The sequence below is a fragment of the Cygnus atratus genome, chromosome 2 (assembly GCF_013377495.2).
Source record: "Cygnus atratus isolate AKBS03 ecotype Queensland, Australia chromosome 2, CAtr_DNAZoo_HiC_assembly, whole genome shotgun sequence".
NCBI lineage: Eukaryota > Metazoa > Chordata > Aves > Anseriformes > Anatidae > Cygnus > Cygnus atratus.
In genome coordinates, this window is record NC_066363.1 from 90,003,740 (window position 1) to 90,028,598 (window position 24,859).

The window sequence follows — 24,859 nt, forward strand, 5'->3', positions numbered from 1 at the left end:
GCTTTGGCCAATAGGAGCTGTAGTGCACATCCTAAACCTGATGTAACAGCTCTGTGGTCAGATGTGCCACTTCGAGCCGACATGGTGGCATGTGTGGGCCCAGGTTTGGTGAGCTGAGTACCATGGACAGGGGCAGCACAGCATCAGCCTGTGCGGTGCTTAGCACTTGCCAACAGTGTCAAAATAGTCGTATGAGCCTGAATAATTGGTGCCAAATGAGCAATTATTAATCGCGTGTAAAATAGACGCGCCCTCTTAAGCTCTTTCTCGCAGGCGTTTTGGATTCAGACCTCCCGTGCGGTTGTGTTTGGTCCAGAGCTCTTCAAGGCCCTAAAATGCTGTGTGATAAAGAAAGCTATTCCTTTGTGAAGCATTGAGAAGGCACTGCAGGTGTTCATGAAGTCCTCTTACCGAGTGTTTCACACTTTGTGCTGAGAAAACCCTTTCTAACGCCTTTTTTGTGTGGAGCGAATGTCAGGCTGTCATGGCGTGTACCCTTCAAATGACATTTCGCTTGAACACAGTGATGCTGTGATCTTAACCAGCCTTGTTCTAAAGTGGCTTTTGAGTTTCATATGAGCTAAGCTGCAGATGGAGCATTGACACGCATCTTCCAGATGTCTATCAGAATATATTGCTTTGTTCCAGCTGGAGCACTCAGACTGCTGTTTGGTGGTGGTTACCCATAGATGGGTGTTGTTGGAAACGTTCCCTTGCACAGGCTATGGCAAAATATATATATATATATATACATGGTTTTTTTTTCCATCCTGAAGTATAAAGGTTCATTTCACTAATGACTGTTGACATCATCTGCTTGCTTCAGACAAGACCAAGTACAAAGAAAGACCGAGACATTATATTTAGATTACTAAAAAAAAAAAAAAAAAAAAAAAGCAGTGTTAAATTAACTTGAGAGACTGAGGCTTCCTGTTTCTGTTATGCATTCTTATTTCTGCATTTTCTATGAGGAAAATGCTTCTCTGAAACAGTCCTAGCCATGTTGAAGGGGCTTGAAGAAGAGCTAATTGTTACTCCCAAGAATCTGTAATTTCTTGATATGTTGCCAGTATGAATAAGACAACACGTTCTATCCTCAATTTCAGTGTTCTTCCTACATGCTGCACTTGTAATTGTCAGGGACTCATAGGAGTGTTATGGCTGCTATGTCCTTTGTGCTTGGCATGTTGGAGAGCCACGTGCAACATCAGAGCGAATCCAGGAGGAATGAACCGTACTTGAGCACAACTTCACCACCTCAATCACTGCGTTGTCTTGTTTGTAGCTAGGTTGATGGTTTTCCCTTCGCTCCAATGTCACGTTATTTTGCCCTTCCTGCTGTAATTCAATTTACAGGCTGAATTCTATAAATAAAAATTTTATTTTTGATCTTCCTTGTCAGTATATCAGTGCATTGATCTGATGTTCAGGAATTCATTCATTCAGTGTGTGTTTTCAGCAGCAGTTTCTGGCCTACAAGACTGAAGAGGACGTGGAGAATCCCAGTGCTCTGAAGCTATAAGGCTAGTTTAAAGAACAACAAGTTATTAGAAATAAAACAATCTGGAATCTTTCTATTTATAGACTGATTTGTGCATGTAAAAGGTATAATATTTTTAATTTTTACTCTGCAGTCAAAAGACCAAGAAGCTTAGAGGAGATTCTCAGCTAATGACATCACTCCAGACCTTAGGTTGTAGTTAAAACATGAACAGATTGCTGTGGAGTTACAGGAACTGCTCCTTATCAGATGATGGTGCTGCACACAGGCGTGATGCATGTACATTGTGACACGTTTCTGTCTTAGGTGTTGTAAACCAGGATGGTTCTTACCAGCAGGAATTTTGGAAGTCTCATTTCAAACAAGATTAAGACCTGATTGGCCTTGGTTGCACTCTTGTTTATCTTGCTGACACAAATAGGAGTTAACTCTTGATGTGTATGAAACACACAAATTGAATCCAGAACTCTTAAAAAAGAAAAAAAGTCCTTCATAGTTACTTGCTTGTCATGTTATAATGTTCATGCAAACAAAAACACCGTAATACTGAAAATGATGTTACTATTGAAAAAATAATTTGTTTTTCCTACAGCACCAAAAGATCAGTCTTGATTATATTGACATTTACTGACTTTTTTTCATTTGAATGGCATCATAATCACTCCCTCGAAACACAAGAGCTTTTTTTTTTGGGTGAACACTCTGAAAAGATCATTAAAAATAATCGGTAATTTAGCGCTGCTTTAGCTCAAATTCCCATTTTTCATTAATGTTCTTCTGTGTTTGCTTATAAGCTTTTAAAAAAAAATCTTAAGATTAAAACATGCTGCTTACTGGGTTATCCTGTGAGAACCACAAGCACATTACTGCACATCTTGAAATGCCAGTACATATCCTAATATATACTTCATATAGAATACATAGGACTGTGGTTTCTCTAAATATAGTGGGTTTTTTTGTTTTGTTTTGTTTTTTTTGGCATTTCTACTCTTTCCCCAGTTGTTGTGTTCCCAACAAGAACCATATTGCATCTATGGGGTTTTTTATATTCTTTAATAGCTTGAAAGTATTTTAAATGTGTTCTTCTTGCTGCTAATGAGGAACATTTCATGCTATATTTTTTGGAAATGATTTCTTTTGCGTCTTATTTTTCCAATCAGATGAAATTCAGAGACCTTTCAGTCAAATGAAAGAAATTTTCATTTTTTTATGTCATACCCTTGATGCTTCAGTTCTTTATACTGCCATTATTGCCAGCAGAAAAGATCCAGCAAATCAAAATTGTGAAGACAGCTTTAATTTTACAGAACAATATTCCCACAATAATGGGCTTTAAGCTTTCTATTGGCATCACTTAACGGCAGTACACTGTGATGTATGTACATCAGTAAAAAGATAGCTTCTGCTGCCTCTAGCTGGAAGAATTTAGGGAGGAAAGCATTGCCTTCCTGTCCCCCCAAAGTAGAACAAAACGACAGTCCCTCCCAGTCCTCCTGCACTGTTGCTGTTTGTTTCGGTATCCCACACCATCGGTCCCCAACGTGGAGCTCTTCTGGCTTAAATTATCTGGTTTCTTACTGCTGGTGGGTCAGTTTGACTTCTTTCAGTTCTTGATCCAGTTTATCTTGGGTGTGTGTGCAGCAGCTGCAGCAACACCAGCGTGAGTGGCTCCCTTGAGCAGGAGAGAGCTGAGATGCTTTTTCCAGCACTGGTGTTGGCTTGCTCTGTTTCACAGCGTGTGAAATTCTTGCTCCAGTGGCTGGCCTAAAGTGGCTTTGTTTTCTTCTTGCTCTTACAGGCCTGTGGGTTGATTTCACGCAAGACAGATTCGACTCTAGCTGTTTTAGTCTGACCACCTGTAAAATCTTGTTGCATTTATTATCTTTAAAAATGTTTTGTTTTGAATTTTGTGGGTAAAATTATGTACTCAGGATGTTCTCTTGAGCATGTATAGAGATGACACGAGGCATCTCCCTGTAATGATTGGACTTTGATTATGCTGCTTGAAGGTGGAAGCAGCAGGGTCCTTGAATTTCATGAATGGGAAGCACTGAGTTGCAGACACCTGGGAAGTGACCTGGAGAGCTCTACTTGCTGCTGCTCCAAAAGAGATGGAGGGGAGCAGCACGTGGCTGCTACTGCTTGAACAAATTTGTAAGATGAGGTGCTGGAAACTAAGCGTAGATGTTTTCTAAAGCATGCCAGAGAACCTGGAAATGCTTTCAAAATAATGGCAAAATGCATAATAGGCATAATAGTTTTATTAGAGAGCATCAGAGAGAGGGCAGTTGAATATCCACAGGATTTCATATACCTTTTCCTAAGTATTGAAGTATGAAGTAAGACTAGGGATGTTACAGGATTGCTTTCCTGTACCAGACTAAAATGCAACAGTCTGAAAGTTGATAGTGTGTATTATGAAACACAGATTACAAGGAGGTTCCACTTTATTTGCTATTTAACTCATTTTCTGTGTAAATTATTCAGGATCAATGATATTTGAATAGAATCTCATTGCTGAAGAGAAAGGCAAACTGACCCCCCTTTCTCTGACTCCAGTCTTACTGAGGTGTTTGAGATGCAAAAATATAAGGAGAATGAAACTCTCTAACAGTTTACAGATGTTGGCTGTGAAAGCAGACTAATGTAATTCCCTCCCTGCCATCTTGATTATCACGCTTAGCCCATCCTCTCCCTTCAGCTAGGTTGCACCTGTGTTCACTTTGCCTCGTAAGAATCAAGTTTTTGTTCTCTCCCTTGAATTGTTAATACAGTGGTGGTTCCATCAGCCCATGCCATTTTTCAGTGTGCTTTTTTTTTTTTTTTAGAGGATGATGCAATGAACACTCTACTGGTTAGAGAGTTGTGGAGTATTTCTCCAAGGCTGTGTGGATGATAGACATGCAGGAGAATGGCCTCAGTGTCAGAATTACTGTATTTTGGGTCTGAGAATGGAAAACTCTTACTCTAGCAATCTCTTTTCTTAAGTAAAAGATATTATAACAATGGCAGCTGATTCTGTACTTCTAACTTTTGTTTTGCATTGCACCTAAAAACAAAAGCTCCAAAGTAAATAACCTGGAAATGAAACCTGTGTTTATTGGTGCAGTGTTTGTGTCCCTGCTCGATTCTGCTAGGCCTCCTGCTTGCAGTGAGACAAGGCAGGTAAGTGAAGTCATGCTCTACAGGTTGAGCTTTATCAATCTTTATCTCTGTAATATAATCTGTATTGTGTATTATAATCTGTATTATGTAATATAATCTGTAATCTGTAATTTTCCATTACATTCTTGACCTCAAAACCCTGGGGCATCCTCTCTTATTCCCCTGAATGTGTGACAGAGCTGGCAGTGCGGGTACTTTGACAAGACTTCATGGGCTCTGTAACATCTGCCCATTCTATTATTCTCACTAATTTGTGTCCTTCATCAATGAAGCTTCTGTCTCGTGGAAGGGAAGGTGTTCCTAATCTAATAATTGCTGGAAATTGTCCAAAGGAAAGGCCTGTCCCACTTCAGCAGGAAATCTGTTTTCTGATATACTGCAGAGACTGGCATAATTTAGGTAAATGGTCTGTCTGTATAGCTCTGCTCCTGTAATTCTCTCTCCTGGAAATAAAACTTATTGAGAAGGCACTTCAACTTATTAGGAAGCAGTAGGCTCGTATTGTCTACACTTTTGACATTACCTTTGTGGCTTTTTATAGCTGTGCAGTAAGTCACTCAGAAAGTCACTAAGAAAAGGTCAGGAATAGGCAGTTGATGTGCATCACTTCCTTTTTTTTTTTTTTCATTGAGGTTTTTATTGTGATTTACCCATTAATCACATATTTACCTCAGCTAGTGGAATCAAACATGCTCCTAATGTGGCACCATCTTGTATAGTCTCTCCTCTCTCTGTATGCCTATACATATTATCAGTGTAAATACACAGGTTTCCAGTATCTCTGTAGTTCTTTGTTTTCCTGTTCGTAAATTACACATTTCATTCCTGCTGCTTATACCATTGCAGTGTTCTTGCTTACGGAAGGAGTTTTCTTGTAAAATGCCTCATTTGGGCTTGTTTAATGTAAGAAATCACAGGTGTTGCTCACATGTTTTCGTATTCCTTCTATCCAGAAACTTCTTGTGGCAGTTTTTCTTTTGTTTATTTTCCATCAGTGAAAACTTGAGTTGTAACTTCAGTTGGATGGACTTTTTGCTCTTAAAAACTCAGGCTATGAATGTGCCTTGCACTGAAACTCTGAAAGTGAAAGCAGCAGAACCATTGCTCTTCCACTAAATCCTACTATGTTGGCTTAAAAGCAGTGATTGAAAATTTAGCTTTGAAAAACTTAAAGAAAAAAAAATAAAAAAGGGAAAAAGTTAAAAAGAAAAAAGTTAAAGGAAAAAAGGGGAAAAAAAGAGGAAAATACTTGCAGACCAGCAGGGACAGGCTAGGTTTCAAAATGAGATTTTCTTGATCTCTCTCTGCAGCAGCAACTGAAATGTGATACTCAAGTAGAAAACAGTGATGAAAGCAATGTGAAACATCAGCTTTTCTGTCCACATATATCATATCATCTTGGACACTAAACAAGGCAATGTCATCTGTTGTTTGTACCATGCATTTTTGCTATAAAAATAGAATTCTGAAACCACTGTGAAGGTCTGGGCTTTGAAAGCATCATTTGAAAGACTGTGTACAAACAAACTGCGGCCCTTTTTTAAACTGATCATACACACATGAAAGAATTTACCACGTAGTGGCTGGCGTTTTATTGTGGTACTGTAAGACTAGTATCTTGGGGCAGGGATATGTAGATGTGGATACATATAGTTAGGTGTGTTTATCTACACACGGATTTGTGTACAGATGCATATTTATGAATATTTATGTGCACAAATGCACCAAAACAAATATGTGTAGCTGCAAGATGTGGGGAGAAGAAAAATGTTGCTGGACTGTAGAAATGACCTGGAGGAAGTAATGTACACTGTGATAAAGCATTTAACCTCCAGTTTGGGATTTCCTAATCTTTTAGCTCTCTCAAATTTATTTGCTTAATCATAATTGTAAGTGCTAATGCTAGGTGGGTTTGGAAAACTAGAAGGAAAACATTTTCATGATTGGAAGGCAGAATTCTTACCACAGCTTTTGTGTGGTGTTGCTGACACCAGGGTGTTCGTGACTGGTTGTGCAAGGAAATGCACAATATGGCTAGCCCTTGAATTCTTTAGTATATCAGTTTTGTATTGTTAACGTACATTAGGTGAGAAATGTGTACTGTGCACGCTGTATTCAGAGGGCTTGTTAAAAGTTGGCAGTCTAGATTTGAGGGAAAAATGTGATGAGAAGGTGGCAGAGGCAGTAAGTGCAGCTGTATCCCATTCCAGCTGTATAGCCATGGAAGGCTGTGAGGGCAGGCAGCTCTCGCCTATGGGGAGTGGGACCCTGTTCAGAAGACAGGAGGGTAAAGAGGATCTGCAGCTTTTCCATGAGACATTTTTAAATAGGGATTTTTAAGGAGATGGCAAGCACGGCTCAGGTTGAACAGTTAGCCCTACAGGTGCTGTTTCCATGAGGCGGCTGCTTTTCGTGAAGCATGTGAAGTGCATGGAAGGGGTTTGCTTGTTTTGTTAGTTGGATCATTTCCTTCAAGCATGTTCTTAAAGCCCTTTGACTAATGATAAAACTATAAAGTGTTTCTTTTGGCAAGACATAAATAAAATAGTGTGCTGGAAATCATCCTGAAAAAAGGAAGACATTCTGTGTTCAAGCAAATCCCCTCTCTCACCTTCTGAAAATTTCTGAAAAATCCCTCCTTGTGTTTCCTTCTACAAGATGTGGGGGGGGGGGGGAGAAGCAAGGGAGGAAAGTAAAGCAAAAGGTCGTTATGTATGTGGTCAACCCAGGGGAGAAAAAAAATCCACAAATTAATTGCTTTGCTAATGCTGCAATTCCTCTACGAGCCCTTTCCCCAGGTGTTACCGCATTTACGTTGCTGGACCAGCTGCCTGAAATAGGTTGTGTGGTGGTGAATGTGGCTCCCTCCCTCTGACCCTGCTCAGGAATTCGGGAGGCTGTAGGGAAATTGCATCTCTTTCAGAAGCAGCAACAGCAGCAGCATGGGGTACCTTGTTGTTACAGTCACCCCAGTTCATTGCAGGCTGGGAGGGGGGCTGGTTTCCTTTCCTGCTTCGTTTAATAAACGCATTGCAAGGAAGAGCAGTCATTCTTCTAAAGGAAGATTTCAGAGGAAAAGGTAGCTATCTTTCCTGCTAAAAAGCAGCTTAGGAAAAATTGGAAGGTTTTGTGGGGACAGGGCCTTATAGTCTGCAGAGTTTGTCTAGAGATTTATGTAGTTTGGATAAGAATTCTGGCTCTGAGCCCTTCTGTATGTTAAACTTGAAATGAGATTAAAGAAAATGCGAAAGAATAGACTTGATTTTTTTTTAATACTTCTACCGACAATGTTGACTCTCTCTCACCACTTCATATTTTACTTTTTTGTAAAGTCACTTGGATTGCATGCATTTTAGGTCACTGATTTCTGTAACTAAGAAGCTCTCTTGCAAGTCGGTGTGCAACCTCTCAGAGGTTCACACAGAGCAGAATATTGGAGTCTCAACACATTCTCAGGAACGTGTAAAACAGTTTAGTAACGTTTATTATGCAATGGCTGTGTATAATTTTCTTACAGGTTTAAATCAGCTTTGTTACTGCAGTGTTGATTTTTTAAAGCTCTTTGAGATTTTTTTATGCAGTAGCAAGCAGCTGTCCTTATTCAACTGATAACTACTGTTTACATTTATTTTTTCTGCTATTTGACCACAAAATGTGAATTACTGGCTTTGAGGCACTTCTGTTGCCCTTGCACTTTATCCTAACATAAATTTCTTTGAATCAAGCAGTGAATCAAAATGGGTATATTTCCATTCCGCTAAATTTTCTTCACTGAAGAAGCAACTCAAGTGTTTTATTTATTTATTTGTTAATTTTTCCATTATTTATACTGTATGAAAAGTGAAAGCCTACCTTTCTGCCTCAAGCAATCAGAAAGGATGAGGTTAGTGAAATTTAATTCCCAATTGCAACTGTGAAGCAAATTTAACAGCCCTAGAGATAGTAGTAATCATTTTGTGAAGAGCAAGAAGTCTTATAGCTAAAGACAGCAGCATGTACCCACCTCATAGTTTAGTTTTCTATGGACAAAAATCTGTCATTTACCCCATTTTGTTTCACAACCTTGCATTTTACAAACAGAAATTGTTCTGAATGGCAACGGTAATCAAAGTGTTAGCAATTGGTGCTTGCAGCAGTCTCCCAGATGTCAGAATACCAGTCCCAAAACAGGGTGAGACATTTGTCAAACAGCTCCCTGGAGCTAAAGATGCCCTTCCAGGACAGGTGGGAGGCTACAGGAGCAGTGGTCTTGGAGCAGATCAGAGGTCTGTTGTCTATCCCCATCTCACAATCTTCCCTTCCCATAGCATGGTGCAAAGAGGATGCTCTTCATTCTCTATGAGGGCAATGAGAAAGCTTGGAGTTAGTGACATTTTATCAGTGCTGCTTGTAAGGAAACAGGGATATAGATAGGAGTCATCCCAAAAATGGGAGAATGATCGCAAGATGATGGTTGCATGTGGGGAATGGTGTCTTGTAGAACATACGCGGTAGCTTGGGTTTGACAAAACTCTGATCTGCAACGTGCTTCTGGATGTATCAGCCCAAAGGACTGTCCATCTGAGACAAACCTCACTTCTTCAAACCCCATGCGTTGTTGCAGTGGCATCCTGTACTTTCAAAATCATGTCTGGTGAACCAGTCTGACTGAGACTTTTATTATAAATCAGAGTTGTTTGGTAAATTTGCTCATTGTTTTGCTTTAGGGTCTGTAAAGAGTTGATAGGGGTAGTATTTATTCTGTTAAATTAAATGGCCACAAGCAGCGTGATGAATCTAGCAATTTTGTTCCACTAGGGCATGATGTGGGAATTTTTAAATTAATATTATTATTTTTAAGAAACAAGGATATCAGCTACAAAACAAATAAACAAAGCAATATAATGCCTGTACACCCAGGTTTTCCAGACATTGGGAAAAAAGATTGCCAGTCACTCTCTGTTCCGCTACTTGATTTGTTTGAATTATAATACAGTCTTTAATTTTATGATCATATAATGTTTTTTCTTAGGCTTCCGTTTTGTTCAGTATACAAGGTCAACTTTCTTGGACAAAGAGGAGGGGCCATCTTGTGGAGGAGCTGTGCCTGCAGTGGCACCGTGCCTTTCTTTACTTCAAAATTTAGAACACAAATGAGTTTTGAAAGTGCAGGGGGAAAAAAAAAGGGTGGTGTTATGATTAATTTTTAGGTGTCCTGGAACGGAGACAGAGATTTTGTCAGAAACTCTGCCCTGGTACTCTTATGCAATGAGTGCTAGGCAAGTAACTTCAATTAAACATTTAAGAAAGTATTGTGATGTTCCCTGTTCTTCTGTGTTTGTTGTTTGCTGGGGAACTCATCTGAGGACGTATTGCGACAGCTGAACATAACCTCAGCTGCAGCTGTCAAATGGACACTTGAAGTACTGTTATAGCACAGCGTATTCTCAAAAATCAGATCGTCTTAAATATGACATCCAGAGCTAGTGGAAGCTGTGACTTCTTTGCAGAATACAATAGAATAGTGAGGGGTTTTCTGTTTGTTTGTTCGTTTTTTAACCATAGGTGTGCTATGCAGGAAGTCTATTCAGAGCCGAGAAGTACTTAGTATGTTGATGAACATCAGTGAAAATCCTGCAGGAAACGAAATACTTTGTCTTCAGAGGAGGTTTGCACTAAAAAGTTCCTAGGACCACACATTGTGAAAGAGCTTTTTACACAGTATTTTCCAGCCCTAACTTTGAATGAGGCAGTAGTCAAAAGCTCAAAAAAATGTTTCTATAAATCGATTTTGACATTAAGTTTATGTGTAGAATTGGCTGAATGAAGTTTTCTACAGGAATCCTAATTCTATCATTTCTTAAATTTTGAGTGCTTAATTTTTGTAGGTCTAACGTTCCTTTAACTTCTTTCTAAGTATCCAGAAACTATTAATTAGCCGTGGTGGATTTGTTTTGATTGTGGACTAGCTATTGCATCAACGCATGGTCTTCTGCACCAGTTACGCACAGATGGTTTGGGTTCAGTCCGCGTTAGTTACTGGAAGAGCATGTTTGGAAGTGTCCGTGATACTTAAAGGACTGGCTTGGGTCTGGAAGTAATTTAGCTGCTTCCATGTGCGGTTTGAGTTTCTTTCTCACTGAGCAGACCTCAGAAACCTTAATCTAACATGAAAAGCTGTTAAACTCCCCTGTCCCCAAATTGCCCCTTCATCATCTTCTTCAGTGTTGGTGTTACCCAGGGATCTCGGTCCTGTGGGCTCCAGCTAATGGAGTACTGACCAACCACACAGTCAGAGAAACGTGCGTGCATTCATACAGAGGTTTACCAATATGCTATGGTCGCTGAATTGTGTCATCACAACTACAGTGGAATGAAATCACCCCAAAATGTTTTTGGAAGTAAACTGATTATTCAGTGGCATTTCCCATTTATGTAGTTACTGATAAATAAGAAATTTAGACTGCCACACTGATAAATCTGCCCCTTCCATCTTCATTTTTAGCCAGTATGTGATTCTCTCCCCTGCCACCATGCAGGTGAAAACTAGCCACCAAGGGCAGACCTCATGTTCAGGTCAAGTGAAGCGTAGGTCCACAGATACTTCCCTTCTGTTCTGAATATATTTTACTAACTTTATAATACAGTAAGAAAGCTAAATGAAAGGCACAGATTCTGTAATTTGCCTTTCTGATGACCGTGATTGAAGATTTTTTACTTTTTGTAAGCATATTTTTGCCTGAGAATTTTGAGAAAGGGAAAAAACTGTAATCGGTGTGCACTCTATTTGGATAGTAAGCCATCTAAATTCAGTTAGAGAGGAAAAAAGAAGCCAGAGCATGACACTGAAGAAAATGATTCAGCTACATTTCTCTGGAAAAATTGCTGTAAGAAGATGGGATTCAGTATTCAAAGGAGTTCTCACATTCAGTGTGCTGAAGGGAAAAAAGGAATAGCAGGATTAAAAGAGAATTACAATTAATTTGGAAGGAATCTTTGCTCAGTATCTGTGATGAATGAGCAGAGACACAAAACAGCATTTTCAATCGATATTTTGGAAATGTGTGAGCTCTGTACTTTAAAAGGATTTGTAATGATGTTTCATCCCTCCACCTCTTTCTCATGGGAAGTCCACTTCAAATGCAAGATACGAAATTGTGCCTCCGGCACATTCTTTACTGTGAGATTTGAAAGGAGAATACATAACCCTAAATTTCACATATCAGTAGACATACTTGAAACAGAAAGAATAAAAAGCACATTTAATGAAGTGTTGTATCAGTTTGCTTTCTAGTGCTGACTTTGGCTTTGTTTAGCCAGTACTTGAAGAATAGAGTCTTTCATTGATTTGCCCTAACAAGCATAAAATTCAGGAGATGAAAGTGAATTCTTTAATGGCACGCGCATTACTGCAGGGTGGCGTCTGCAAGAGGCAAGCCGAAGAACAATAAATATCTGAAAAGTGTATCAGGAATTTGGTTTCGGTATCTGTCCTGGTATAATTCCAATGGAGAAAATTAGAAGGATATACTCACTATTGTTTTTAAGGCAGCATGGTGAATAAAATATGACAGATGTATGTTTTCTTAAAATCACTTTATGTTGGAATGCATTCCTCAGCAGACAAAGATGCGGAGATCTTGAATCAATCAGCTTTTATTATCAGGAGGTTTTGTTTGGGCTTTTCTAGACAGGACAGAATGGTGCAGAAATTGAGATGCTAAGATAGCCTTACTTCCAGTCTTTGCTTTAGACACACTTCTTTGTCCCATTTTGCTTAAGAACTATTTTAATTTAGTTGCTGAGCTAAAAATATATTAAATTCTTATTTATCCTGATTTGTTCTCTTGAGTCAATAGTTCATAAGCAAGGGAGGAAGCTTTTAATTTACTATTCATCATTGATTTTGGATGGTTTGGTACATAGTTGGACAGGAAAAATATGGCTTGGTGTGCTGTTCTGCAGAGACTTTTAAATCAGTTGGCTTCAAGATGACAAATCTGAAGAAATCTCAAGTTTATATTGAAAACAATAATTATAGAAAGTAAAGCTTCTTTATACGGTTTTGCCACTATTTCAAGCACTACTCGAGTGTCCCCAAAATGATCACAGTGCTCCTGTGTTGTTTGCTCACTTGCTGCATTTCTGTCCATTGAGATGAAGAGATGCGTACATTAATAGGAACTTTTCTGACTTATCTAAAAACCTTTCATTTTAGCAACAAGTATTAAGAAATTTTAAGTGTTACCTACTTAAGGTGTTCTATGGTGTAATGTTTCTTCTTCTATTGTGAAACTTTTTCACATGCAGTCCCTTATTTTGGGAGAAAAGAGAACACCATTTAGCATACATTGCCACATGAAGAAGCAATGTGAGAATTAAAAGAGCTCCATATAGAAAGAAAATAGCTGGAGACACTTACTTGTCTTTTTTGTTCTCAGTGCAGCTCTTCCATGGTATTCCCCAAGCATAATTTACACTAACAGTTAGAATAAATACTGTTTGAGTTTTACTGAAAATTGGAGAGCTACCTAAGTGTAACTTTTGGCAGCATGCTTGTTTCCTGCAGAACCCTCTGTGGGAAGTGATGGGAAACACCAATGGTAGAAGATTACTATTTTCAGTGCTTCTCTTCGTTCATCTTTTGTTGCTTCTCCATTCTTCAAGAATATAGCACGTAAATTTTTATCAATCCATGCTTATTGAGAAAATATCATAATATTTGGATATTGGAGACTGGTTTTTGGTTTTTAAGTACCAGAAATAGCTTTACATTCCCACAGATATCGTTTTTGACTCTGTGCAAGTCTCCCTGCTTATGTTCTAGTCTAGGTGCATTCAGCTGCTTTACCAATTGCAATACTCCTTTTTCAGGGTGCTAGATGGGCCCATGTTTACCTGCTTAGAGTAGCACCCTGAAGAACGAAGTTGAACTTACACCAGCGCTCATGATAATAATAACTTATTGCTACATGACCACAGAGCATTGCTTTCTGCTTCCCAAGAATCTTCCTTTTTATTTAGGAAAAGCATAAATATTGGGAAATGTGGCTTTATACTTGACATCAGGAAGAGGTTCTTCACTGAGAGGGTTGTAGCGCTCTGGAACAGGCTTCCCAGGGAAGTAGTCACTGCTCCAAGCCTGTTGGAGTTTAAGAAGTGTTTGGACTGTGCTCTTAGTCACACAGTCTGAATTTTTGGGTAGACCTGTGTGGTGCCAGGAGTTGGACTCGATGATCCTTATGGGTCCCTTCCAACTCGGGACATTCTATGATTCTATGATTTTCTTGTAAGAAAAATTACTAAAAATAGTCAGCCAAGGAGAATCCATCATTTATTCACTTCACAACTGTCAGATTTTATCCTAGAAGGTTTATTGTTGTCCTAACGAGATTCTGTTAATGACCAAAAACATTTGGTATGTGAACAGTTACCCTGTCCTTTGTCTGTTCCCACAGTATTCTACTCGCTAAAAAGTCCAACGGTGTTACCCCATGATTTTCTTTGCACATAGGGCAGGAACCCCAAGAAAGTGTGCTTTTTTATTGATAATCACTTCCAACGTACCTGACTGTAGTCAGTTAGGATCCTATTTGCATATAATAGGAGAAAAACAAAACAACTCCATGTATTACCTTGGTTTTCTGTGACTGAGGTGTGCAATCAAAATAAGTTGCTCTTGCTCAGACCAAATCTTTATTGTGTTTTCTTCAAAACATGTATTTGACTTCAGTGCGTTTCCCTGTGAGAATGCCAAATTCATTCCCGGGGCTTAGCTTCTTGGTGTTTAGAGGAGATGCTGGAATTCCAACCCCATGTGCTGGGTGTAACTGATAATGATGGATAAAAGACAGCTAGCACCTGCGAGACCTTTCTTTGTGCAGGGTAAATAGGTTTCTGAGGAGTTCGAGAGAAGGGAGCTGCAGAAAGTTTTTTTTTCTTTTTTTTTTTTTTCTCCCCATTCTGCAAAGGTTGGTTTGTGCTTCTCTCTTTGTACCTTCAAAGTCAGGATTAGTATTGTTTACACAGACAGAAGGCTTACATTCACGATGATTAATGGGGAGGGAAAGGCCTTGAAATCCATCACATCTAGCACATTGCCAGACTAAATTACTCAATCGGCTGCCAAATAGAATGGCTAAGGCAATTTTCTTTGCATCTTGCCTATTGAAATATGTTATTTAGGGTCGTTGCTTGTTTAACCATTACACAGTTATTAATTGGGAGTTTGGCTAATTTCCCTGGTTTATCCCTAAAGTTAAGATAAATTTTCTTTTCTGGCCTCTAGCTCAGCGTGGTTTTGGCTATGGATTAATTTTCAATTTCAGTTCAGTTTAATTCAATTTAAATATTATGGGAGGGAGTAAACACATGGCTGGAGGAAGTAAGAAGACAGCCAGACTTCAGGGGTGCCCAGTTAAAGGGAAAGGGTCAATCAGCACTGGCTGAAATACAGGATGTTCAGTTTAAAGTTGATCTAAGAAAGTCTAATTAATACCAAGGGTGACTGAATACTGACACAGGTTATCCGGAGAGGCTGTTTGGTTTTGACAACTCAACACCTGGCTGGACACAGTCCTGAAAAAACTGTTGTAGGTGACCCTGGTGTGAACAGGAGGCTGGACTGGACAATCTCCAGAGATGCCATCCCAGTCTGTGAAACTGCTGCTGTAAAGCACTCAGATGCCCAAGCATGATAAATCCATTATAAAAAGTTTAAAGATGCGTCTTCTCAGAACTCTACAGATATGTGAACTGTTTTATTGGAAATGAGAAGAGACACCTAATCCTTAAAAGTAGAGATTAATTTCTGCCCTAGAACAAAACCATGTCTCTTTTGCCGCGGGAAGAAGTTACAGCCCAGACTTGGGTGTAAGCCAACTGGAGTTAATACTTTAGTATTTACACGGGCAGTGTCCTGCACTTACCTGATGCTTTTGCAGAATACCTCTCCTTACAAGAAGATCTCTCAGGGAATCTTACCATCATTTTCTGTTCTTCAAGAAATGAAGATAGGTGGGCATATGTGGAAGTCTCTGCGGAAAATATTTTTAAATCTAAATTTTTACGAAAAATACATAACTACATACACGTTGGAAGAATATTAAATAATGTTTCAGCTTATATTGATTCTGTTGAGAAGCATCTGCCCAAATTCAGCCCTATATATGCATACATAACAATCTGTAGTCTTAATTCAGGGTTACTACACATTCTCTTTTTACACAGGAGTTTTGCTTCATAAAGCTCCAAGGAAGAACGGTTATCTTTTAGTAATCATCTATTCAACCATTTTTTTTCTTCTTTTTCTATGTGTAGCCCAATGCTTAATTTTACACACTACTCATACTCTTGCCCTGAAGGTAGAACGAATTTTCTCATGGTCTTTTTTGTGCTATTCATCATTAATGAATGATGCTTTGTTTACTTCTGTAGCTCAGATTGATGCAGAGAAGAAATAGGAGTTCCAGAGAAATCAAGGAGAAAAAAATCCATTTAAAAGTATTTCTATTGGATGTATCAGCAGGAGCCAGTATTTGTTTATAAAGTTCCATCAGCTTTGTCTTTGGGCTTTTTCTTTTTTCCCCTGAAAATCTTGGAAATATGTGTCATTATTTCTCTAGCTTTTGAAAAAAAAGCAATTGTTATAAATTCTTGGATTTCACGTATGTCTGTATCAGATCAACGAAAAATGTGACCATTTTGGTTTGCCATGCATGTAGACCTCTGTCCCTGGTTGAAATGGAATGCACTGCCAGGCCTGAGGATTTTATATCTTTGACTGAGATTTTGTTAGGAAAGCTACATGAGCGTTTCATACTTAGATGCTTGTAGTCAACTTGCAAAATAGTGCTCTAATGCTAGGAGACTTGCTCTTTTATTAATATTTTTGTTACATACTTATTTTTAATGATTAAATGTACCCAGTTTATTGCATGTTGTTAAGTGTTATTAATCTTGTAAAACATGTTGGAATATGTTGCATTTAAAAATGTGAGGTCTGCAGCATAAAATAAGAATTAAAACAATTATGTTTAACCAGGCGAAGTTTTTATAATGCACATGCATAAGTCAGATTTCAGTTTGTATAAAAACACATTTTTCAGGTTAACTGCTGACAGAGTCAGCTTGAAGCATATCCTTTCCTTGCAGTCGTATCAAGTGAATTGCCAGAAATATCACAAAGGAAATGTTACAGCAGATGCGATTCTGGTGTGCTCCTTTGGCATCTGGCTGGCTGGCGTACTGCCACAGGTGTTGCACATCATGTGTAGAGGAGCAGCTTTTGCTGAAATACTTGAGCTGATTAAAGCTGCCTTATGTCCTTTGAACTTGCTGGGTGCTGTTTTTTAAAGGGAGGGAAAGGGTGGCAAGAGGAGCATGGAGTGGAGGAGGCTTCTCTCTGAGGGCTTTCTGAGGTCCTGGAATGGCGATATGTTGGTCATCTCTCGAGCAAGAGCCACGTTTCTCTCTATTTGAATGCTTGGGGCACTAAGGGCCGTTGGGTAGCAGGCTTTAGGGAGAGATCACTGTGTGTGTGCCTTGTTGGAATGGTAACCAGAGCCCTGCTAATCCAAGGGCTCTAGAGCAGAGTTACAAAGGAGTGCTCAGTGCCTTTCCCTCAAAAAGAAAATGGCTGGGGACACTGCTCCTCACATGCCACAGTCACAGCTTGTCAAGAAACTGTGCTCACCACATCTGCTTTATCTCTGGGGTTGCATCAATTTCATGGAAACAAAAATGTGTGTCTGTCTCATAAATATCATCAGAGGTTCACTAAAATTAAGGTTGTTGAAGATGAACAATTAGGTAAAATGGAGTAGCAAGAGTATGTATCTGGAGGTCCCTCTATTGTGTCAGGAGTGTAGGAATTTATAAATCTCCTTCAGTATTTCCTGTGGGCTTTTGTGGGTGATGGAAACTATTGCCAGCCTGTGCCATGTGAGAGCATAGTGTTAAGCATGTTAACGGCCTGACTGAAATAATAAGTGTCAAAACTCCTGTGCCATCTCTTTAGAGTTAAAATAATGTTTCATCCACCAAGTAGAGCAAGATGTTTTGTTTCTTGGTGAGCTTATACTTGATTTTTAAATGATATTTTAAGGGCAAGTTACAGCATGCTTCTGTACCTACTGGGTTACACCCAGAGCCAGCAATGTCTGTGGCAGGGCCCGAGCTCACTGAGCAGGGAGCTCCATACTCCAGGGCCATTCGGCTATGCCCAGACGAGGCCTCTGAAAGGTGGTGTAACTGGAGCCTACAGGACAGGGGAAAATCGTGGTCATCACTTCTGTCACTCGTGTTCAGCATTAAAAATACGTGAGTTGTACTGTATCATTGTACATTTTGCTGTTAACCTTAATCTTTTTTTTTTTTTCATCTATTTTAATCAATAAAGCCTTTGTCTCTGCACTGCAAAAAGATCTGAACTTTGAATAATACTTTAGGACTAAAACTAGCTTCAGAAGCTCCCAAATACTTATGAGGTATTAAAGTAGTGCATAAGAATTACCTCCCTTGTCCCCCTATGTGCCTAGGTTGGGGCAATCCCAACATGAATAGAGCCTGGGCAGTGGGTAGACAGAGAGCAGCCCTGCGGGGAAGGACTTAGAGGTGTGGGTGGATGAAAAACTGAACGTGAGTTGGCAATGTCTGCTTGCAGCCCATAAAGCCAACTGTGTCCTGGGCTGCTTCAAAAGAATTGTGGCCAGCAGGGTGAGGGAGGTGATTCTCCCACCCCGTTCTGCTCTTGTGTCCTGGTTTCAGGTAGGACAGAGTTAATTTTCCTCCTAGTAGCTGGCAGGGTGCTATGTTTTGGATTAGAATGAGAAGAGCGCTGATAACATGCTGATGTTTTAATTGTTGTAGAGCAGTGCTTACACCAAGCCAAGGACTTTTCAGCCTCTCTCTGTCCTGCTAGCGAGCAGGCTGGGGGTGCAGCAGGAGCTGGGAGGGGACAGACCCAGGACAGCTGACCCAAACTGGCCAAAGGGGTATTCCATACCATCTGACGTCATGCTGAACAATATATATCGGGGTGGCTAGCCGGGGTGGGGGGCCGGCTGCTCGGGGATAGGCTGGGCATCGGTCAACAGGTGGTGAGCAATTGCATTGTGCATCACTTATTTCGTACACATAATTACTATTAATACTATTATTATTATTATTATTATTATTGTTATTATTTTTCCTGTCTTAATAAACTGTCTTTATCTCAACTCACAGGCTTCACTTTCCCGTTTCTCTCCCCCATCCCGGAGAGGGAGGGGGGAGGGTGAGCGAACGGCTGTGTGGTGTTTGACTGCCAGCCGGGCTGAACCACAACATCTTGTAAGACCCTACCTGGAGCCCTGCGTTCAGCTCTGGGGCCTCCAGCACAAGAAGGGCGTGGGCCTGTTAGAACAAGTCTAGAAGATGAAAAAGATGATCAGTCTAGAAGAAGGCCATAAAGATGATGAGAAGGATGGAGTGCCTCTCCTATGAAGGCAGGCTGAGGGAGTTGGGGTTGTTCAGCCTGGAGAAGAGAAGGCTCTGGGGAGACCTTATAGCGGCCTGCCAGTACCTAAAGGGGCCTACAGGAAAGCTGGGGAGGGACTCTGTGTCCGGGGGTGGAGTGATGGGACAAGGGAATGGCTTTAAACTAAAAGATGGGAGATTTAGATCAGATGTAAGGACGAAATTCTTCACTCAGAGGGTGGTGAGGCAGTGGCACAGGCTGCCCAGAGAAGCTGTGGATGCCCCATCCCTGGAGGTGCTCAAGGCCAGGCTGGATGGGGCTTTGGGCAACCTGGTCTGGTGGGAGGTGTCCCTGCCCATGGCAGAGGGGTTGAAACTAGATGGCCCTCAAGGTCCCTTCCAACCCAAACAATTCACTGATTCTAAGACTAAAAGCTAGACTTTAAATAGTGTCAACTAGCATTAAAAATTCTCATTTCTAGTAGCAATGCTATACATCTAAGTCTGTACAGAATCATCTTTCTGGTTTCAGCTTAAAACTTTATTTCTGTGAGAAAGTTCAGTTCTTAGTCTATTATTGGTTAATGTAGGTGCCCTGTAAATCAGTTTCCTAGCATTCAGCTGTGATGTCTATGACAATGGAAAGAACAAATGAACAAGGGCTAAAAAGAAAGGATTAGACAAAGAGGGATTTAAAGAAACTTTGATAAGAAACAAAATATTTTTCCATTTGTGGCCAGGAATAAAAATGTTTTTAACTTCCTGAATGATATTACGGTATCTGTAACAGGAGTAAAGAAATGGAAATAGGTATATAAACAACAGATTTTGCACTGAAGCTAAAATGAAGCATATCAATACTAACAAAGAAAGAAAAATCATAAAAACTTAAGCTGGTTGTAAGCCTGTGGAGTGAGTATGAGTCACAAGGTTTGGCACGGTGCTGCTTAGTGTAAGATGGTTTTCAGAAGCACTGGAGAGGCCAGGTCATCTATTTTACCTGATTTCACCTCTTACAAGCACAGAGCTGTGCTGTGATTTTGTTAATTTTCAAGTAGCTGGGTGGTAACAAAGCTGTAATTAATGATGATTTCTCATCACCATCGGGGAAAAGGATCTTCATGTAAACTGATGATGGTAACTGTAACTCTTCTAGGCCTTTGCGGTGTTTTGTGGCTTGTTTGCTCCGTTATGGCATTCCTTAATCCTGCCTGTGTGAATGCTGCTCATTGGAAGTCTTACAGTGGTGGTAGACTGCGTGCCAAGCAAGTGGAAATGACTGATTGCCTTGAAATCCACGTAGATTGCCATATAGGCTCATATGTCCTGTAACTCTTCGTTCCGTGGGTTGTGGCATGCAATCCTTGGACATTTCGGAGGCAATAAGGTCTTCCCTGAGGTGCGGTGTGCACGCGCTGATGCTCACCATTGTTACACAGCTTGCAGCAAACACCGCTGCGGCTGTTGATGTAGTGCCTGCTGAATTTGGGCCAGGAGCTTCCCTGGGAGCTGAAACCTCCAGGCAGGGCCTGGCTTTGGCCCACTTCACCGTGGATGTTTGCTTATTCAGATTTAAACACAAGGTGCTTTGCTGCCATAGCTCTTGACATGATGAATGGTGTTTTGGCTCTTTGGAAACTGAAAGCAAATAGTACTTCTGCTCATTCACTGCTGCTGTTTTCTCTAAGCAGGATTGTGGTAAAATATGAAGCAGATAGAGAAGGTTATAGAAGCAGGTGTGTGGGCAGGAAGCAGCTTTGAAAAGTTTGACAGCCTGGATGGGAACGTGATGATTTTTTGTGCTAGAGTTTTTCCCCTTTGGTGCTGTTAACTTTATAGAGGATCCCAAGAGAGCATCAATGCCAGTACCGGCAAGTTTTTAGGGGCTTTCTTAAACCTCTTATTTCACACACATCTATGAAGTTTTTGGCTGGTCTGTCCTTTTTCTAGATAAGCCCTTCCTAAGAAATGCAGCAATTTTCCCCTTGAAACTAGCTACGGGTAAAGTCACAAACCACTTTCTCAAAAGATTAAGGGTTTTACAAGGGTGGTGGGAACAAAGAAATTCCAAATTAAGTCTGCTCCGTATTTAAACCCCCCTCTCCCAGCCTCCTATTGCACAACAGCAAGCTTTCCTAATGCAAGTATGCTGTCGATATACTTCCAAAGAGAATTCCAGTTGGCTGAGAGATGGGATTAAACGGATTAAATAACCTCATCGTTTTTCAGTCAAAAAAAATATGGTTGAAGGCACGTACGAATGTGAACTTAAATGGTTTTGGAGTAGATTGTCCTGCTGAACAACCTTAGGTTGCCTTGCAAATTAGCTTGTCCTTCCTGGACAAGGCTGTGTGTGTGTTTGTGCATGTGCAAGCAGACATGCACACACGGGGTATGGGTGTGCATGGAGCGTGCACTACAGCCACAGCTATCATAGCAATCTATGGCCGTGGGCCGAGATGTAGGCTAACAGTTGCAGAAAAAAGCTGCAGGGAATACCAAATGGTGTAGGGTGCCGTGTGTCCGTTCAGTGCACAACTGGTGTGCCCTGCTCAGTCAGTCCCAAGCTCCAGGAGAGCCTGGGAACCGTGCAGCCCATCAGCTGGGCTCCTACACTAGTGCTTTTGTGGTCTCCTCATCTCATTCTACCTCTGTAGTTTGTTTGCCAGGTGTTACCTCTGCTTCTTCAGCACAGACACTTGACATTACGTCAAAAACATTTTACATTAAAAAAAAAACAAAACACGCCACTCTTCTCATAGAATTATTTTCCTTTCTGAAGAAGTTATTAGGCATCAACATTATATAAAGTACATATAGATATTCCATAACTTGTTCTTCCTTCTAATGAAAGTCAGTTTCCCCTCAGCCCTGCCTATCATGTCTTGCTTTCATTTTTCTGACCCCTGGAGACAGGAAATAACAATACAAAGCTCTGTTCCAAGGTCTGTCAGCAGCTGATAACTTGATGTGTGGCAGAAAACAACTGGAGCCCTGTCTTGTATGTGGACAGCATGACTCCATAGCAAATGTATCTCCTGTCTTAGATGTTTCATGGCATTCTTTGTAATTCCTGTCCCATGAAGCTTATTGGCCACTACATCAAGTGGCAGCACCGGTGGTTTTATCATGTGTTACTAATTTTTCACCTATAACCAAAAGACCCCTTCTGTTGCTGGAAAGATATAGATGCTGTCATGTACTTGGGATATCATTCATAATAACAGAAAAAAAGAAAAAAAACGTTTGTGGGAAGGAATTGGGAGATGGGGGGCAAGGTTAGTAGTAGTAGATGAAAGCTATCAGGAATCCCTTAAACTTTTCTGTGGCTTCTTTCTAAGGTCTACTGATTTGCTTTAACCTATTGTAGTGAAGAGTTGCATCTAAGAGGCTGAAGAGTAATGCATTCCAGATCTCGATTAAATATCCATTGTAACTGGTCTTAAGTATAAGCAGTAATTTTGTATCGTGTGCATGTTTTGCCTTTAAAAGCAGACTTCTTGCTGCCTTTGATTTCTATATTAATTTGGAAAGCATCTGCCAAGAGTAAAATTTGTTTCACATTTGTTTCAAATTCAAATTAAATCCCTTTACCCCCAACCGAAGAATTTGTACAAAAAAAAAAAAAAAGAAAAAAAAAAGGCTTGGTGACCTTATCATTACTGGATCTCATCCTGATCAAGGGCCAAATCTTTTTGGTATTGAAAGGAAGTAAAAACAAGAATTAAGAACTTTCTCTGATTACTGATGGGATATCAGTGTTCTCCACTTTCTTAGACCTGCAAGGAAAGTGCTACAAAGAAGCCATTTATTCAGTCAGTGTACTTCTTATCTCGTTTTTTGACTGCCTTACATTTTTATTTTACCTTAACACTTGGGCCTGTGTCCCTGCCACCTAATTTTATTCACCTGAGACATGTCTTAAAAGCATGGTGAATGATTTCTTCCTGTACAGCAGTGGAGAGAGATGGGCACCTCCCCAGAATAGGGCAACCTGCCTAAGATGCCAGTTATCCCCTTGACACAGCACTCCTGCTCTCCTTTTCTGTCTTCATGACTGTGGAGGGTCAAGCTTTGCTTCTAGCTTGGTGTAACAGATTAGATAAGGAATAAAGGTACCTAATGTTAGGCCAGAGAAAAAGGAGGAGACTTGATGTAAAAATGAAAGCTGTTCAGCTTATAGAGGTATTTAAAGCTCTCACTTAACATGCACATTTCTTTGAAGATCTCCCCTCAAGAAAAGCAGTACTGCATGGTTCACAACCTATATCAAATTCAGCAAATGTTTAGAATGTGTTTGGAAGATTAATAATGTCGTAATTTTCCTCACCCTGTGGGTTTTTTCCTTTTTTCCTCCATAAAGCAATGTACGAGGGGCTTGTCAGGTTGTGCCTTATATAATTGAGCTGTTATGCCAACAGGCTGTGCTGAAAGGTGTTACATCAGTGATTTCTTTTTCATCCCACTGTGCTTTGATCTCCTGCTATAAAGCAGAAGATCTAACAGTGGAAACTTTTGAAGATGATAGATGAATTTTGCTAATCCACTTTTCATAATCCTTATGAAAAATGTCTTTCCTTATCAGTCTGAAAAGACTTAATAGCTGTTTTCTCTAGAAAGTCTCATATTATCAGGATTACGAACTATGGAATTATTGTTATGAAATATTTTGCTAGCATGTTTTGAAACGTTGCAAATGCTTTAGAATAAATGAATAAAGATGATCCATCGTTGACCATGCTTTGTTGTATTTTCTCACTAAAATGCAAAACTCTTACTTGCGAGTGAGCACTATGCAATGGTGAATATTTGCTCTCCTTTTTTGTGTTAATTGCCCTGCTGTAATTTCAGATTACTGAAATTAACTGGAACGGTCAATCCAATTGCACTGATTCAAGCATTATATGGTGCTGAAACAAGTGGTAAAAGTTTTGACTCAGAAGATCTAACGCGTTTTAGGTAACGGATCTGTTAGGATAGTAAGCAGCACGTAGAATACTGTTTTCAGAGTTTGGGGCAATAAAACCTGACATCCTTTAGAAAGGAACAAATGCCCATGCTTGTCACTGGATGAAATTCACACTTATATCATCCAGATGAAGTCAGTAAAGTTACTGCAGTTGCCCAGGATCTTGTCCAGCAAAATCCTTGCCCAGTGTAGCTTTTGTTAGTTGGGCTCCCCATGTCCCTGGAAAACAGTGCTTACAGTAAATGGACAGCAATTCTTAGGGTTATTTTATATATATATATATATATATATATATATATATATTCACCAGGTCCGATTATATTTTTTTCTCTTTTCTTTACAATAGCTTTGGGACAAATTATGCTCTATGTTGATGGCATGAATGGAGTAATAAATCATAATGAAACCATCCAGTGGCTGTACACGCTTATTGGGTCAAAGGTAAGACACTCTCCAAAATTCTTGTTTTATATGTTTTTGGTGTTCTTTAAATGCATTCTATATGTATTACGTATGCATTAGGGTTTTAACAGACTGTGTTAGGCTCTAAATGAGTACATAACGCTCTGTATAGAAACCAGGGCACACTGGGATGTTATTTCTTTTTCTAACTTTTTCCTACTCTTTTATGCTTTTGGTACTTACTCTGTTTTTGAAAGCAAAGGTACTAGAATCACAGAATATCCTGAGTTGGAAGAGACCCACAGGATCATCGAGTCCAACTCCTGGCTCCACATAGGACCACCTAAAAACCAGACCCTATGTCTGAGAGCATTGTCCAAACACTT

The 24,859-nt window shown here is 40.0% G+C and overlaps 1 protein-coding gene across 4 annotated transcripts in view; it reads left to right on the forward strand.

Moving 5' to 3' along the window:
- The window catches only part of FHOD3 (formin homology 2 domain containing 3), a 399,093-nt gene that overhangs the window by 212,780 nt on the left and 161,454 nt on the right, over positions 1-24,859 (forward strand). For all 4 annotated transcript variants that reach the window (XM_050708607.1, XM_035550471.2, XM_050708606.1 and 1 more), the window contains exon 6: positions 24,418-24,512. In XM_050708607.1, coding sequence (XP_050564564.1) covers positions 24,418-24,512 — 95 coding nt within the window. The remainder of the gene's footprint in view (positions 1-24,417; positions 24,513-24,859) is intronic.